General features: G+C 37.2%; 3 protein-coding genes across 7 annotated transcripts; all 3 read left to right on the top strand.

Moving 5' to 3' along the window:
• Positions 333–3,515, top strand: LOC18792647 (DNA-directed RNA polymerase V subunit 7). 2 transcript variants are annotated; one of them, XM_020555458.1, is made up of 3 exons: positions 333–493; positions 1,531–1,637; positions 2,801–3,482. In XM_020555458.1, exon 3 carries the CDS (start codon positions 2,817–2,819, stop codon positions 3,345–3,347), a length of 531 nt encoding a protein of 176 aa, XP_020411047.1. In that variant the 5' UTR covers positions 333–493; positions 1,531–1,637; positions 2,801–2,816; the 3' UTR covers positions 3,348–3,482. The 2 variants fall into 2 exon arrangements, with proteins under 2 accessions (XP_020411047.1, XP_007225942.1); XM_007225880.2 differs by lacking the exon at positions 1,531–1,637 and having other exon boundaries at positions 2,801–3,515.
• LOC18788248 (DNA-directed RNA polymerase V subunit 7) lies at positions 4,585–5,716 on the top strand. 3 transcript variants are annotated; one of them, XM_020555029.1, is made up of 2 exons: positions 4,585–4,923; positions 5,129–5,716. In XM_020555029.1, the coding sequence occupies exon 2, from the start codon at positions 5,171–5,173 to the stop codon at positions 5,633–5,635; it is 465 nt and encodes a 154-aa protein (XP_020410618.1). In that variant the 5' UTR covers positions 4,585–4,923; positions 5,129–5,170; the 3' UTR covers positions 5,636–5,716. The 3 variants fall into 3 exon arrangements, with proteins under 3 accessions (XP_020410618.1, XP_020410619.1, XP_007226299.1); XM_020555030.1 differs by having other exon boundaries at positions 5,124–5,716; XM_007226237.2 differs by lacking the exon at positions 4,585–4,923 and having other exon boundaries at positions 4,953–5,716.
• On the top strand, positions 10,231–12,549 carry LOC18793232 (UPF0481 protein At3g47200). Of its 2 annotated transcripts, none has more exons than XM_020554963.1 (2): positions 10,231–10,317; positions 10,976–12,549. In XM_020554963.1, the coding sequence occupies exon 2, from the start codon at positions 10,999–11,001 to the stop codon at positions 12,451–12,453; it is 1,455 nt and encodes a 484-aa protein (XP_020410552.1). In that variant the 5' UTR covers positions 10,231–10,317; positions 10,976–10,998; the 3' UTR covers positions 12,454–12,549. The 2 variants fall into 2 exon arrangements, with proteins under 2 accessions (XP_020410552.1, XP_007221717.1); XM_007221655.2 differs by having other exon boundaries at positions 10,236–10,317; positions 10,985–12,549.

Here is a 16,669-nt window from a genome sequence, read left to right as displayed (position 1 = left end):
TCTATGGTAACACCAAAAGTGGGAGCAAGGAACCAACCAAATTGACCCTTCAAATGACGTTTACACCACTCGGAGTCAAATGTATTTACTCAATGGGAATAATAACTTAACAAATGTGTCCATGAATTAGAATGTATAATTGTTCTTTTCATTTTTGAGGAAATATTTGTTTTATTTGTCAGACATAACATTTTTAATGTATTTTTGGCTCCAAAATATGAAAATGGGCATGCTAGTTATCCACGTGGCTTTCAGCAATTGAAACAGGTGGCGGCAATGGTAGCTTAAGGCATGACATATAAAGCATATCAAAATTTCTCCCTCACGCAGTTGCTCGGCTGAGGACCAGAGACATTGGGTCAGTGAGTGAGCTCGTGCTTCTTCGTCCGCGGGACCAGTCTTTTGGGCTTCACGCGGTTGAGCACTCGCCACTCTGTCTCAGCCCAAGCTCCTAAAGCTCCCGTTTCCTCTTCAAGGTCTTAGCCTTTCAAAGGTGCGTGCTTTAAGGTTTTGCAAACCCTAATCTTTATCTATCTCTCTATTTATATGTAAGTTTGCGCTTGAATTATTTGATTCTTCGAGTAAATGGGTTCCATATAAATTGATTAATTCGATTTGGGTTTGTTGATTCAGTTAGTGAAATTTGCTTCACAGCGAATGCTTGAGTGATGTGATTTTGTGGTTTGGTAAAATGGTTGTGTGTGGTTTGAAGAACATGTGAATAGATCGAACAGCTTTTTGTGGTGTCAGGACCTCTTTACCTTAGACATGGAGATAGAAAGATCACGAGGGAATGGGAAAATGGGGATTATGGTTTAGACTCATACTGTGTTTCTTTTGTTGCTTTTGTCTTGTATGTCTTTCAAGAATGTTGTTTATAGTGTTTTCTATCAGTTAAAACAAAAAAAATAAAATTAAATTAAAGAACCTAGTATCAGTCAGCTGCTGCTTCACTTTGTTTAACTGGGGGTAGTTAGTTCTTGCTAATGTGTATCAGCGTATGAGTTCTACTCACCTGCCAGAAGGAATGGAATTTGGTTTTCCACAACAACTAAATCACAACTAGGGATTGCTGGGTGGGGCAGTGTTTTTAAACCACGAAACACTCGATTTTCATTTCCATTTCAGAGCCAAGCCTCTCTTTCTAATAGAGGGGAGTGAGAAAGAAATTTTTTTTTTTCTTTTCGGATAAACTGTTCACATAAATTTTTTTTTTCCACAAACAAGTTTTATTAACAGTTTTACCAAATGTGATTAAACTTGCTGTAGTTTTGTTTTGTTTTGTTAGTTTTTCAAGTATTGACTTTAGGATGTATTTGAAAAAAGAAAAACTAGAATGCAAGGGAATTGTGAGTCAAGTAGTTTAGAGCATCTATTGGTACACACGACGAGGTCATGTTTTCGAATCACCCACCCCTGATATTGATTGTATAAGAAAAAAAACTAGGATGAATAGGTGTCACCTTTTTAAATTGGCCTTATCTGATATTAGGGGTTATGCTGACCAACTTGCCAAACATCCCTAAGCAGCTCGTTATATCAAAGCACGGTGCTGCATGGTCTCACTCTTACAAATTGCGTGAACACCTTCCAATACTTTTCTTACACATCAATTTCGTCCCACCCGTGGAGCCTCAGTAAGTTTTCTCTATCAGGTTTTGTTCTTAAATCGTAACCAGGTTCTTGCCCTTAAGCCCTCTTTGTTAAGCTTTCGCAAATTTCAATATCCTCAGTTTTTTTTGGTTTCAGGGCCTTTAAATTTTACCTCTATAAGGTTAAAGTCATGTGCTTTCAAGTATTTTAAGCTCTCTGTATCTGTGTTTTGAGCAAAATGACTTCATTTCATAGATAAAGCTTTGATTTGCAATATATGGTAATGGAGTCGGAGGAACTGGTGACTGATGTAGTTTTGCATGTACTTGGTTAATGCATTTATGTTTGCTCTATACTACATCTTTGTAGAAACAAAGTATTACTTGACCCGTAACTGTTGGTCTCTGTGTCTACAGATATCAGATTTGGGAAATGGAGTACTTAAAGAGAAGTGATATATATAGATGTCATAAGCTAAATAATTGTTTAGATGTTAAGGATTAATTGGACCAAAACTCTGAAATGAAGTAGAAAAATAAGAAATGAATTTGTAGATAAGATTGTCCTAAAGAAGGCATCTTTAGCGTTAGTGCATCTTCTTTGGAGCTCTATATTGGATTGTTTTTATTTATTTATTCCTTTGCTCAAGATCTCAAAAGCTAAAATAAAGGGTGGTGCATGGGATGAGGATTGATAAGATATCTTATTTCGGCTTTTCTTTGTTTGGTTGGTCATTCTAGTTAGGAATGAGTGCCAGATTAAAGAGATAGTGAGATGAGTGTTAAGGAAGCAGGGGAGCATTCATTGCAAGCGTATATAACTTTACCTTTCTTATTCTGTCTAGTTACTTTATTGAGAGAGAAATGTGATTGTGGTATGTAGAATAATTAATAATACAGCATTCGATGACATGCATATGGTAAGGAGGATATATTTTCCAAATGGATTGAATCCAAAAATTTCATAGAGAGAGGTGAAGATAAAGAGACAACTGGAGTTTTGGTCTTTGAGTCTTGCGTAGAAACAGCGGAAATAGTTTTGCAGGTAGGTTAACACCCCTCCTCTCACGGGCAATGTATGGCCCATAGTTGAACTGGTTCTGCTCGTAAAGTTCTATTTTCCTCAAATCTAATGTACTTTTGAGAAGGATTCATGGATTAAAACTAATGTATTTTTAGTTGCTGATTCATTCTTTGGTGTATGGCAGGTAGGAAAAAGCAACCATGTTTCTCAAAGTACAGTTGCCGTGGAATGTGGTCATCCCTGCTGAGAGCCTTGATATAAAAGGACTGATGCTCCAAAAGTCAATTGTGGTCCAACTGCTGGATGAATTTGCATCAAGAAAGGCAACCAAGGATCTGGGATACCTCCTTGCTCTCACAACTCTGGAGAGCATAGGAGAGGGTAGGGTCAGGGAGCATACTGGGGATGTGCTGTTTCCAGTTGTTTTTAGCGGCGTGACCTTCAAGCTTTTCAGGGGAGAGATCGCAGAGGGTGTTGTCCACAAAGTTCTGAAGCATGGAGTTTTTCTAAGCTGTGGCCCAGTTGAAAACATCTATCTCTCTAAGCTGAAGATGCCTGATTATGATTATGTGCCTGGGGAGAATCCTGTATTCATGAATAGCAAGATGTCTAAAATTGAGAAGGGCTTCACGGTTCGTTTCATTGTCATTGGGACCAAGTGGCTTGAATCAGAAAGAGAATTTCAGGCGTTGGTTGGTTTGCATGCAGATTATCTAGGACCAGTTTCTTAGTCTGGTTACCTTCTAGCCAATCCCTTTGTAGCTTAGTGTTTTTGCTGACTGTATCAGTCTGTCTTTGGAATGTTTAATATCATGTAACTTCGGATCTTTCTCAGTAAAGGTTGAAATCTGTTGCCCTTTTTCTTAGCAAGGAATTAATATACACTTTTATCCTGGATAGCTTGCTGTTCGCACTCTAAACCAGATCAATTCTAGCATTTTTGTTTGTTTAATCCATGGCATTTTGGCCCATGCACTTAATAGTGTTGGTTTATATTGTTGTTCTTCGATACGCGTATTATTTGGAAAAGAAAAAAAAGAAAAAAAAGATGAAGCAAGAGGTAGAGAACGGACTGAATATCAGAAAATCGAACATTGCCTTTGGCCCGTTTGGTTCGTAGAAAAGATTTGATCGGAAATAATTTCTCATGTCTTTCCCAAAGGATGAGAAATGGAAGATTCCTTTATTATGTTTGGTAATTATGGGAAAGTAACTAGGAAATACCACTTTATTTTCTTTCATATGTTTGGTTTGTGTAGGAATGTAAAACAAAGTTTGTTTAATTTTCCAATTATATACATATGAAATCAAATTTTAAAAAAAACAATGCATTTAATGTTGGCTTATTTTCCCAAACTTTTCCACAAGGTGGAAAGTTTGGGAAAATGAGCTAACATTAAATACATATTTTTTATGACCATTTTATCCCCATTAACAATTAAGAATTACAATATATCATTAAATGCATTCTTTTTTTATTTGATTTAATATGGGTATAATTGAAAATTTATACAAACTTTGTTTTCCATTCCTACTCAAAACAAACATGGGAAAGGAAATAAAGTGATATTTCCCGATTACTTTTTCAGCATTACCAAACGTGGAAAATGAATATTTCATTCTCATTCCTTGGGGAATGACAGGGGATGATTTCCCCTCAAATTCATTCCATGAACCAAACGGGACAGGGAAGAGAGCTTCACTTTCGCCCTTACTTTCCCATGTGCCAGACAATTATTTTCTATGCATGGACTGACCAAATATAGAAAAACAATTGATTTTTCATCTTCAAGTCTCCTTTCTTATGAACCAAACAAGACCTTAGAGATGTCAAATTCACGTGGAATGCAGGAGGGTTTCATTTTGAGTAAACCTTTTCCTATATCTCGGCACCAAACATGGGAAATTAATGATTTCCCTTCCTAAGCACCTTTCCCCGCAAACCAAACGCAGAGACGTACACAGAGATGTACACTTAAAAAAAAGCCTCCTCGGTTACATGGCCCTTTCATTCACCGAGGCCTTCAAAAGTGGACCCTCTATTAAGTCCAGCCCATCCCGCCAACTCTCAAATTGCTACGAAAGTTGATATAATGCTTTAGGGACCAGAACGAACCTAGCTACTAAAACAGCAATTACAGCTGAACCACCATGAATGCAAGAAATTAATAAGCAGCTCCCGTCACCATTCCATTTGAGGAAAGGCCCTTAGCAGAGCGTAGCCCTGACTGCAGCAAACCAGCTAATATTTTGAAGTAAATCCCACATTAATTATGCAGCTGTCTACACGTTACATTGAGGATTGAGGTAGGTGACAATTTACAGGGTGGTAGGTATACTAATTAACTACAAGTAGTTGTTGCAAACCCTAGCTATTCTTCGTTGTGTTTGTGTTGTGTGTGTGCATATATATATATATATTATATGTATTCTTCAGTGTTCTCTTTGTATGAGTATGTAGTATTGTTTTAAGAAGAAAAACAATTAATTCACTATGTTTCTCAAAGTACAGTTGCCCTGGAATGTTTTAGTCCCAGCTGAAAGCCTGGGACTGATGCTCCAAATATCAATCGTACACCACCTGCTTGACGATTTTGCTCAAAGAAAGGCAGCCAAAGATGTTGGGTACTATGTTGCTGTCACATCTGTGGACAGCATAGGAGATGGCAGAGTGAAGCAGGGAACTGGGGAGGTGGAGTTTCCAGTTCTTTTCAGCGGCATCACCTTCAAGCTTTTCAAGGGAGAGGTCTTACTGGGTGTTGTTCAGGAGGTGCTGAGATATGGAGTTCTCTTGCAAAGCGATCCAGCTGAAACTGTATTTCTCTCTAACAAGAAAATGCCGGATTACCGATACGTGCGTGGAGACAATCCAATGTTCTTGAATGACAAGCTATTGTCTAAGATCGAAAGAGACATTGTGGTTCGCTTCGTTGTCATCGGTACTCAACGGATTCCAGAAAAGAGGGAATTCCGTGCTGTGGTTGGTTTGGACGCTGATTATTTAGGACCAGTTTCTTAATTAGCTTGTTCATGGTATTTTGTGCATGATTATATATATGACCTGGACCTGGACCTGGACATGGAGGTATGTTTCCAATCATGTTTTGTACTTAAACTCTGGCAATCAGTGCTGGTTGTACTTTGTGAGGTCTTTACTTTTTTGTTTTGTTGGTTTACTAGTACTATTAAAGCAGTAAAAGCATGTCTAATGGGACTTATCTTGGGCTAGGTCCAGATTTGGTCTCAAATGGAAAAAAAAAAAAAAAAAAACCCTTTCTAATGCATGTGTTTGGCCTAAGGCAAAATAAAAGGCTGGTTTTGCCAAATGCTGGCTGTAACAAACAAGGGCGCAACAAAAGCTGCTTTAACAAATACAATGGCCTATGATGTAACACCCCGACCCCAAATTTCCCCAAATTTTATTCTCATTTAATTATTTAATTATTTAAGGGTATTTTAGTCATATTTTTAACCGGAGAGAGTTTGGGACCGTGACTTATATTTTTGGATAGGTCGTACTGAGACGAGTTCACAGACACGTAGTGGCTCGAATCGGAGTTGTAACGAGAGAGATATGGTCAAAAGAAGTCCAGTGGCATAATCGTAAATATTTCGAAATGAGATTTTTTTATAAAGATCTGGTTTCTCTCTCTCTCTCTCTCTCTCTCTCTCTCTCTCTCTCTCTCTCTCTCTCCCGCGACTTCTCTCTCTCCCGTCGGCTCTCTCTCTTTCTCTCCTTGTATCTCCGGCCACCGACCACGGCTGTGTGCGGGGCCGGTACCAAACTGACCGGGACGACGTCCCCTTCCTTCCCCGACCATTCCCCGCCGGCGACGCGGCCGTTGCTGGCCGGAAAATGCAGAAAACCGCCGGAGGTCGTCGAAACTTCAACGCCGTCGATCTCCCTCCTCCGGCCACCATTTCCGTCGACCCAGGTATGGATCTTGAACCTCTCGAGCTGTTCTAGCTGCCTGTTGATTGGGTTTTGATCGATTCGATCTCTAGATCACTCGATTTTCGAATTGAAAATCGGCCGAAACTTCGGCCGCCGTGATCGGCCATTTCCGGCCACTTTTTGGGGTAGGTCCAAGAACAAAAGTGGCTCCAAATAGGGTGTTATACCTGGGGTAGGAATTTGGAGCCGTGATTTTGAGATTTTCCGACGAAGCGTTATCGCTTTGGGCACCCACGCGCTGCCGGCGCGTGGGCACTGTAGAAAACTAGCACTGTGTTCCGATGAGATCCTTAGGTTGTCACGAGTGCGTAGGATTTCGCGGATCTCAATTCGGACGTCGTTTGACTATCGAATGGATATTCGCATATTGCGCGTTATCCGGGTTCGATAGGTTGGGACCGTTGGATGGTCCCAAATTTAATATATGTTGATCTAGGTATTTCTAGGATCGTGTAGGATTTCACGGATCGTGAATCGGAGCCCCGGATGTTCCGAATAATAATTTAAAGTTTATATTTTATATTAACCATCAGATTATGCGATCGTGAGAAATCCGACCGTCTGATCTGAACCAAACTGGCAGGACAAGTGTCCTGTACCTGGTAGAACCCATAGGGACCTTCGGATCGGAAATTGGAGGTCGTGGGTTCCACAGGTCCGGTTGACCAGGGTTAGAATAGTTTGACCCTTGGTTGATCGTGAGTCTCCCGGAGTAATCTCACCTTTCTAGGGGGGATTATCGGGTGCTAGATGATTGTGGAGGGTTACACAATATTAGAATTATTTATATAAATTATGTGGTTGTACAAGGGTACAACAGAGTCTAGAATGTCAGTTTGGAGTGCTATACGCACTACTCTAGGTACCTCCTCGGACTTTGGAATTTCTACAAGTATCACCAAGTGAAAGTTAGGTCCCACGTGGCGTAGGTTATCCGGCGTTGGGACAGACCCCATACGTGGCGTTGGTTGTACCGGCGTATGGGGAGATTTGCGATATGATGTTGAGGTCCCGCGTGGCGTAGGTTATCCGGCGTTGGGACAGGCCCCATACGTGGCGTTGGTTGTACCGGCGTATGGGGAGTTATGTGATATGATGTGCAGGTCTCACGTGGCGTAGGTTATCCGGCGTTGAGACAGGCCCCATACGTGACGTTGGTTGTACCGGCGTATGGGGAGATATGATGAGAATATGGCATGGTCGCACGTGGCGTAGGTTATCCGGCGTGTTGACAGGCTCCATACGTGGCGTTGGTTGTACCGGCGTATGGGGAGAATATGTGAAATACAGATAAATGAAATAAGGTATCGCCCAAGTGTGGAATTGGATTTTAGGGAAGAACTACGTGTGGCTTGATCCCTCAAGGAGGGTACGTAGGCAGCCTAAGGTTATTAGGTGCAGCCGCAGACTAAATGTTAGTCATATTTGGTATTTGAATGGTTTGGTAGTTTGATAGGAATTATTGAAAGGCCAAAGGCCATTTGTGTGAATTGCATGAAATTATATTGTGCATGCTGCCAGTTGGGAATATTAAATGCGTTTTTATGCAGGTTGAAATTTTGGGAAATGTCCAAATTATAGGGGAGACTCTGCCGAAATTTCGGCAGGAAGTCTCGGTTTTTAGTAAGTGGGCCTGACATCGGGGTGATGTCAGGAATTCCAAAGAGTTCGTCTCGGATTTTGAGAAAATTCGGGGCGGGTCCTTAAATATGAGGATCTATCATGTGGCTCCTTCAATGACTATTGCCTAATGGCTAGTTGCTTGGATTTTTAATTTTTTTTTAGTGCTTTTTTTCCTTTCTATTTTTCAACAGCTAGTTGAGCCTTTTTTTACCTTTTCTTTTCTTTTAAAAAAAAAATATACTTCAAACCTTTTACTTGTTTATTCTCTTTACATTTCTACATTCAAACCTCAATAAATAGGCTTTCATCTTCATCTTCTTCTCACATATACTTATCTTTATACTTCAAAATCCAACACTTAGATATCTTTTTTTAGTAACTACAAAATTAAATGAAAATGAAGAAAAATAAGTGTTTGTCTTTTTGCTCAAATTTTTTGTGTTGCTTTTCTTATGCTTTGATTTTTATCACAAATAAAATAATAATAAACTAAAATAATAAGTTTTGAGTTTTAGCCCCTAGCTCCTAGCCCCTAGCCCCTCACTGCTACTAGAACCACAAAAAAATTGAGAAGCTAGATTTTGTGAATATATCATTTTGAGAGGCTAAAACAGCACCTGGCCCCTAGTCCCTTACCCCTTGCCCTTGCATTAGACATGCTCGAAATTCGGATCCCTTCCTTCTGTTAGTTGATGTTTTGTGATTTTTCTTATCAAATATTATATGTTATATATATCCTTCAGTGATGGGAATCAGATATTTCGAATCACTTTCATTGATATAATATGATATGTCCTACTATCTTAAATATATTCAATTTTTGAGGAAGATTAATCAGATATTTTAGTGAAAGGAAGAGTGTTACATTAGCTCCAAAAGATTATACTGTCAAATGAGCCAACAATATATCAGGCTTAAGGAGAGTAGAAAAGGGAAGTCCACATTAGCAGACCTTCCATAGAAGCAAACAAATAAAAACATCATATGGCAGTAAAAACTGACAAACCCATCTCTCTCTCTCTCTCTCTCTCTTTTTATTTTTTATTATCTTGGGTCAGAAGACAAACCCATCTCAAACCAAAAGAGGTCCACGCATCGTCTATTTTGGTTTCTTGTGTAAACTTGCAATAGGTCTGCTAGTAAGAATTTAAACGGGTTAGATGTCACTTTCTACAGAGCTAATTTACACTGAATATGGGATGAACTTCATTAGCACCAAATTTAATTTATCAAGGAACTTGCACTTGGCTAGAGGCCACCCTAATCTGAGGATGGTTTTTGCTCTCAAACAACTCTATCCTATTTAATTCGCTTTGTCGACAAATACAAATATTACTTTGAAAAGCATGTTATTTAGAGTATGTTTACATATTAGTAATAGGTATGAAAAGAAAATGAATTATTTTCATTTCTGACTTTCCATACGTTTAGAAGAAAGCAATAAACCCAAACAAAATAAATATAAAAGGGCCCAATTGAAAGGCTAAGGAAAACATAACAGCCAAACCAAAAAAGCCCCAAGATCTGAAAGACGAGGAGGTACCGCCGCCGTAACCACTGCCAAAGATTGAGAAAAACCATCGGCGTCATTGGACTTTTATTACTGTTTTTTTTTTGGGTGTGTTTTGAAAATTAAAAATGAATAATGAAATATAGCACATGATATAAAATTGGCGTATGTATCGAAGGAGATTGGAGCCAGTTGTTGGCTTCGGTTCCCAACAATTACTTTGTTTATGTGCAGATCTGATCCACAATTAATCCTGAAAACTGCATACGTAAAATATACTTTTGCAAGCATTGCATGTGCACATCAAAATAAAATATTACTCTTGGCCTGCTGTCAGTAGAAAGAGAAATTGCATGCCAAGGTCTTCGTCAACAATAAAAACATCAAGTTGATGATGATCAACAATAAAAAATGAAATAAAAAGAAATAGAAGAAGAAGGAGAGCAGCATGTTAGTCTATATATAAAAAGATGAAGTGCATCAACAAATTTCAGAAGAGGAAGTTCAACTCCAAATCCTTGCTTATCGCATCCCTCCTCCTCTTGTTCAAGCATTGATTTCTGAAAGTAAACGCTTTCTCATCTCTCACTAACCGGGCATTTCCAAGAGAAAGGTACAAAATATTGTTTCTCTTTTCCCTTTCTAATTAGCAAGGTATACATACAAATTACAATACATGCTGTTTTGTTTTTGTTTGATTTTGAAGTAGTAGTCTTGTCATTGTTAGTCGTCAGAGAATATTTGGAAAAATTTTATTTATTTATTCTTTTGTTTTTTGTTTTGGTGCATGGTCCATGGAGAAGATGCGTTAGGTTGGGATATATGCCATGGGTCCTTCAATACTATGTTCGTTAGTTATTTTCTAAACATAATCATTCCAATTTAGATCTGTTACTCTGAATCAATATAGGCAAGTTAAAATTGAAGATCGCTTGAGACGAATAATTGTATTTGTGGGTTATATATATAACTTTGCTCTTGCAACGCCCAAGTTAGAAATATTTCAATGTTTCTTAGCTTTTAGTTCTCATAAAATCCAAGAGCTTTATTTTTATTTATTTTTTATTCAAGCAATATTGGGGGAGGTATAATTAAACCAAGGATCTAGGGTGGAAGAGTAAATGCTCTTAACTAATTGAGCTATGAACACCTTACAAAATCTTTGCATTACATTGTAGCTCAATTAATGATTACAACCCAAAAATATAAGATGTCTTTATTGGCTAATTAATTTGGTTCCATATTCCGGTGTAATAAATAACTTGCTTCAGCCCATTTAGGTTGCGCCAGGGTCATGGCAAAGGGTATACAAACAAGTATAGGTCATACTGCAAATGTTACAAAAGACGACGTAGGTGGACTTGAAGCATTGAAAGCCAATATGAAAGCAAAGCTGCGCCATAATATTTCACCTTTCTCTGCTAAATGCTGCATCTTCAGAGTTCCTCTGTTGCTGCGGAGACATAACCCAGGGGCCTATGGACCTGACATCGTCTCAATCGGACCCCTTCATAGCCGACGCGAAAAAAAATTTCAAGCCACGGAAAATGTGAAACAGTGGTATTTGCATAACCTTCTTTCCCGCATGAATATAAGCTTGGAAATATTCATCGAACGCATTGGCAAGGTTTTAGATCAAGAAAAAGAATGCTTTGCTGAGTTTGACACTCGCGCTCGTGATTTCTATGCAGAACCACTGGATCATATTAACCAGGATGACTTCATAGAAATGATGATACTTGACGGTTGCTTCATAATGGAATTTTTTCGGAATTTCTATTATAAGGAACGCAGGGACATCAATGACCCCATATTCAACATGGATTGCATGATCCAGTATTTGTTCCATGACCTTTTGCTACTAGAAAATCAGCTACCTTGGTTTGTCCTCGAGCGCTTGTACAACCTTACCAGGAACTACGATGAACCTGATGATACCGCCCTCATTGTACTTATGCTCAAGGCCTTCAGCACACATCCACCATTGCACCATAATTCCCATTCCTATCTATGTTATCTTTATGATCATGGCGATAAAATTTCGCACACTGAAAAAAAATATGGCGATGACAAAGACGGTGAGGCTGTTGTTGTGGTTGATGACGACAACGATGACGACGACCATGATGATGGACTTTTGCACATACTTGATCTGATAAGAACTTCAATAGTTTTCCCATTCAAATGTCAAATTGATCGATCATTTGAAAACTTAGAGGAACAATTGATTCCCACTGCGACTGCTCTATCTGAGGCAGGCGTTAAATTCAGAAAAGGCACCGCTGAAAGCATAATGAACATTCAGTTCAAACATGGAGTTTTCACAATTCCACAACTAGCAATTGGAGAGCTGACTGAATCAATTTTCCGGAACCTCATTGCCTTGGAGCAGTGTTATCATGGCCGTTCACCTAAAATTACATCGTATGCAGTTTTGATGGACAACCTCATTTGCTCCAGCAGGGACATGAAACTTCTTTGTGAAAATGAAGTACTAGGTAAGTGGTTGAGCCCAGAAGATGGTTCTCAGTTCTTCAACAAGCTATACAATGACACCTTGCTTCGAAAGTTCTACTATAGTGAACTCTGCTTTCGAGTGAATACATACTACGGCAAAGGATGGAGCAAGTGGCTAGAAATATTGAACCGTGAGTATTTATCTAACCCATGGAAAATTATTTCTTTGGTTGCAGCTTGTATCCTTCTGGTGCTCACCCTATTGCAGACATACTATACAGTTCACCAATAATATATGCTCCTAGTGTGTAATTAGTTTAAATTATTCCATCGTGGGATGAATGTTCATTTTACCTTTACTGATAAAAAGTTCAGTTTCAGATACCAATTAGCTCTTAATTTAGTGGTACAATTTTTTCTTCAAATACAAACCCCCTTTCCTTATTTTCCTTTATGCTTAATGGTTGAGCTTTTACAACAGAATCGACCTCATTATTTTCCATCTACTATCAGCAAATTGCGAACATATTTGGGATTTTAATAATAATAGTCATTATCTAAGACGCTTTAAATAAGGGCTAGATATGGTGCAGTTCGACTGATTTTATGGTCGCAATTAACGACTGAATCGAGCTAGTCGGCAAGCAAATGGAGGGACCAACAAACAAATCCGTCAAGAAGTAGTTCTATTGTTAATATGAAAATTGAATTGAAATTTTCTAGACTCCAGCATAAGTCGGGAATTAGTGTGTGAATATCGATTACTGGAAGTTTTGGCGCAACATATTCAATCCCAGATTTTCGAAATATGACTAGATCGATATGAGGAACTTGATTTTAGGTAAATCATGATATCATCATGCATTCATTATAAGATTCCTAGTTAGAGTTATTTTCACTCAAGTACTTTTATATTAGTCCTATTTTTAATAGGATTAGATTTTATCTCTTGAGATTCTTTCCTAGTTGAACCCTATATATTTTGATTTAAGTTAAAATATTATTTTTTCTTCTTTGACTTGGAGAGTTTGTTTTATTAATACCAAATTGGTTTCCATGATTAATAGTGTTTCCTTCTATAAACAATTGGTTAGACTGAAAGCCATAGAGTTGACGAGAAATCAATTAGGATTCTAAGAGTATCAAATTTAGAAGTGGGCATCTCATCCAAATTATCCGCATACCGACCATACCGTACCGACGGTTTGGTTTGGTTAAATAATTATTTTTTAATTTTAATTATTCCGATCCGATCCGTACTGAAATGTTTAATTTGGTTAACGGAAATAAAATTCCAAACCTAACAGAAACCCGTACCGATCCGATATTTATACTTATTTTATTATTTAAATACAAAACAAGAAATCAAAGGTAAAGACAATCAGGCATTTTGTATCACTCATTTATTACCATTTTATCACTGCTTTATCACCACTGTATCACTTCTTTAACACCATTGTATCACTTCTTTATCACCATTGTATCACTTACCCATGTAATGTAGCACTTTTTGGTCAGAGAGGAACTTATGGACTTCCTATGTTTTCTAGTTTGACCTTTGTCCCCTTTTTTACCTGTAACTTTCCAACTGTTGATCCAAATTTTATGTTCTTTATATGGTTGGATTCAGCATAAAAAACTAAAGAACCCATCGTGGAACAAATTTCAAAATCATTTACATAAAGGTAGAGAATTCAATAAAAAGAACCCTCAAAGGTTTAAACAACAAATAAAAGTGGCTCCTAGTACATCTTGAGTACATATTGAATGATATATAGTGACTAAGTTATTTGATTTCATACTTCGATGAATTAGACTATTGGATTTTTATATTTTACAAGGATAATTTGGCGTATTTGTTCAAGAACTTATGTTATGTGAAAGTATTATAAATTGTATTTTTATTAGTATGTTTTTATTACGGTACTACTGGCGTACCGGCCAATCCGAACCGAATATTTAGTTAACCAATCCGAAATCTACCGAAGTCTTTGGTTTGGTTAACGGAAGAGAAAATGGTCTACCGAAGTCTTTGGTTTAGTTAACTAAAACGGAAGAGCCTTCTACCGTTTCGAACTGATCCGTGCCCAGGCCTAATCAAATCTAATCAATGGCAAGATATTGATTCATGACTTTTTGCAATTCTCTTGGAAAGAGGAGAATGGGTTATGTATAAAACATTGTGTGCATCTCTTTTGCAAACTATGACTTTGATATATTTGTTTTTAGCATCTAGAATTCCTAAGAAAAGTTGTTGTGCATATCTTTGAGATAAGTCATCAAGTGTTCTATATTTAATTGGTGATTTATCAAATACTTTCATCATTCATATTGCATTCATTTGCATGTTTGGTAACTCATACGGTTGAGGGCACTAAGACCGTGGTGATGGTATTTCTCCTGCGAGATTTAACCAATCATGACCAGTATTGCATTCAACATAAGGAGTGTCGAAAGATCATCCCATGATAGAAGTTGAGTTACGAAGAAGTCGGTAAATATTTTTTAGAATGTGTCTAGGATAAGTGTGTGAGTACTTCTTGTAATCATCGTTCTATAGTGGATTTGTTTTGGACTGAGGAATCTCATGAATTCTCCCCAGATATGGTGTTTTACCATATAAAATAATTCTCTGCATGTTCATTTATTTTATGCTCAGTACGTTTCAAGATTGATAAGCCATAACAACCATGTTACTGAAGTTTATTTTTATTTATTGATTATAATTTTAAATTGGCCTATTCACCCCCTCTAGACATCTTTAGTCATCCTACAGGTAATTTCATCTAGCGATAAAAATTGGTTCATACGAAGAATTGTGTCGTGCGATAAAAAGCCTCAAGATCAAGTGAGATTCAATGAGGTGAAATCCGTTGAGTGCATGCGACGTGATCAAAGAGAGTGCGATAATGTGAAGTAGCAGTGTACGAGATGGATGGCGAGTGCGATGGTTGATTGAATTGTGAGAGAGGGATAATGAGAGCTGGCAAAGAGAGAGGCGCGAAGGTTAGGTCTTAGATTCTTCAAATATGGATCTCAAGTGAGGAATTATTGACATGGGAAGGGGAGGTCTATGGGAGGCCATGCACACAACTAGCGGCGGAACCAGAAATTTTTTAAAGAAGGCGCAATAGTTCAAAGCCTAAAACGATATTTAAAAAAGCTAAAAACATTATATTAATCACATTAACCAATTCACCATGTTAATTATATACAAATAAACACCACACTGAAATATTAACCAATTCACCATATTAATCATTTAATCAAACCACAACAATCTTAATTAATTAATTAAAAACTAAAAATATATACAAATAAATAAATTCAAAAAAATCTATACAAAATAACCACAACAAAAACTCAATCAATTAACCAAAATCCAACAATCCATCCTAATTAATTAAAGCATAAAGAGAAATAATTTGAAATTTGAGAGACAAATTAATTTTCCAAACAAATTGTGGAGGGTTGTCCATTGGTGGATGGCTTATCTCTTCTGGTTTTGAAGCTGCCATGGCTTATGCCCACTTCACATCCCTTCTTTTGCCTCTAAAACAAATGGGTTTTCACCAAATGAATCAAAGAATACAGAGAGGGAGAGAGATCCTTTCAAGGTTTCGTTGCTGAATGAATGTAATGGAATTTACTTGTACCAATTTGAGAGAGTGAGAGATAGTCAATGATAATGAAAAAAGCACAAAGAGAAAAGCTTGAGAAAAAAGGAATGTGGTTGGGAGTTGGCCGGTGTGGGTAGTGGTGGCCCTTTCTTTTTTTTTCTTTTTTCCTTTTTCATTGTGTTTTGGACATATTTTATTTTTAAAATCGTTTTTTGTTCTAATATTGTCCCTTATGATTTGAATCAGATAATAGTCATTTATGTCATATTGCCTATTGCATACACAATAATGTGTAATAGTATTTTATGCACCTTTTTTTATAGGTAAAATACAATTTTATTTTGTTTATTTTTATATCTGACTTATAAGTAATCTTCTAATTTATGTTCCTAATAACTTATAGGTAACACGATTTACCACTAAGTATTTTTGTTGCTAATAACAGTACTATTTACCTGTATATGTTAGGTACATAATTTAATGTGGGTGCTTATCTGATCAATTGGTATACTATGTGAGTCTTTACTTTTATTGATAAAATTGTATTTTATCCATATCTTAGGAATATTACCAAGAAAAGAATTCAAAATTTAAAATTTAAAATTCCATAATATATTTTCTTTATTTACCTCAAAAAGTAAAATCGAGAAAAAAAGAAGTCAAATTAGTGCAAATGACTAGTGGGAGTGCACTAGTCATATGAATATAAAAACCGCACGTTTTATGTATATAGAATCCAATGCAATGCATGAACATCTAAAAAAAAAAAAAAACTGCTATGGTTAAACATGAATGTCATGCAAATACGTGCTTTACCTTTTTTTTTTTGAAATGAAACGATATCATTGATAGATGGGTATACTAGTATTTTGTCCCTTAACTTGTATC

The sequence above is a fragment of the Prunus persica genome, chromosome G1 (genome assembly GCF_000346465.2).
Source record: "Prunus persica cultivar Lovell chromosome G1, Prunus_persica_NCBIv2, whole genome shotgun sequence".
NCBI classification, from domain to species: Eukaryota; Viridiplantae; Streptophyta; class Magnoliopsida; order Rosales; family Rosaceae; genus Prunus; species Prunus persica.
This window is presented reverse-complemented; position numbering and strand designations above follow the sequence as displayed.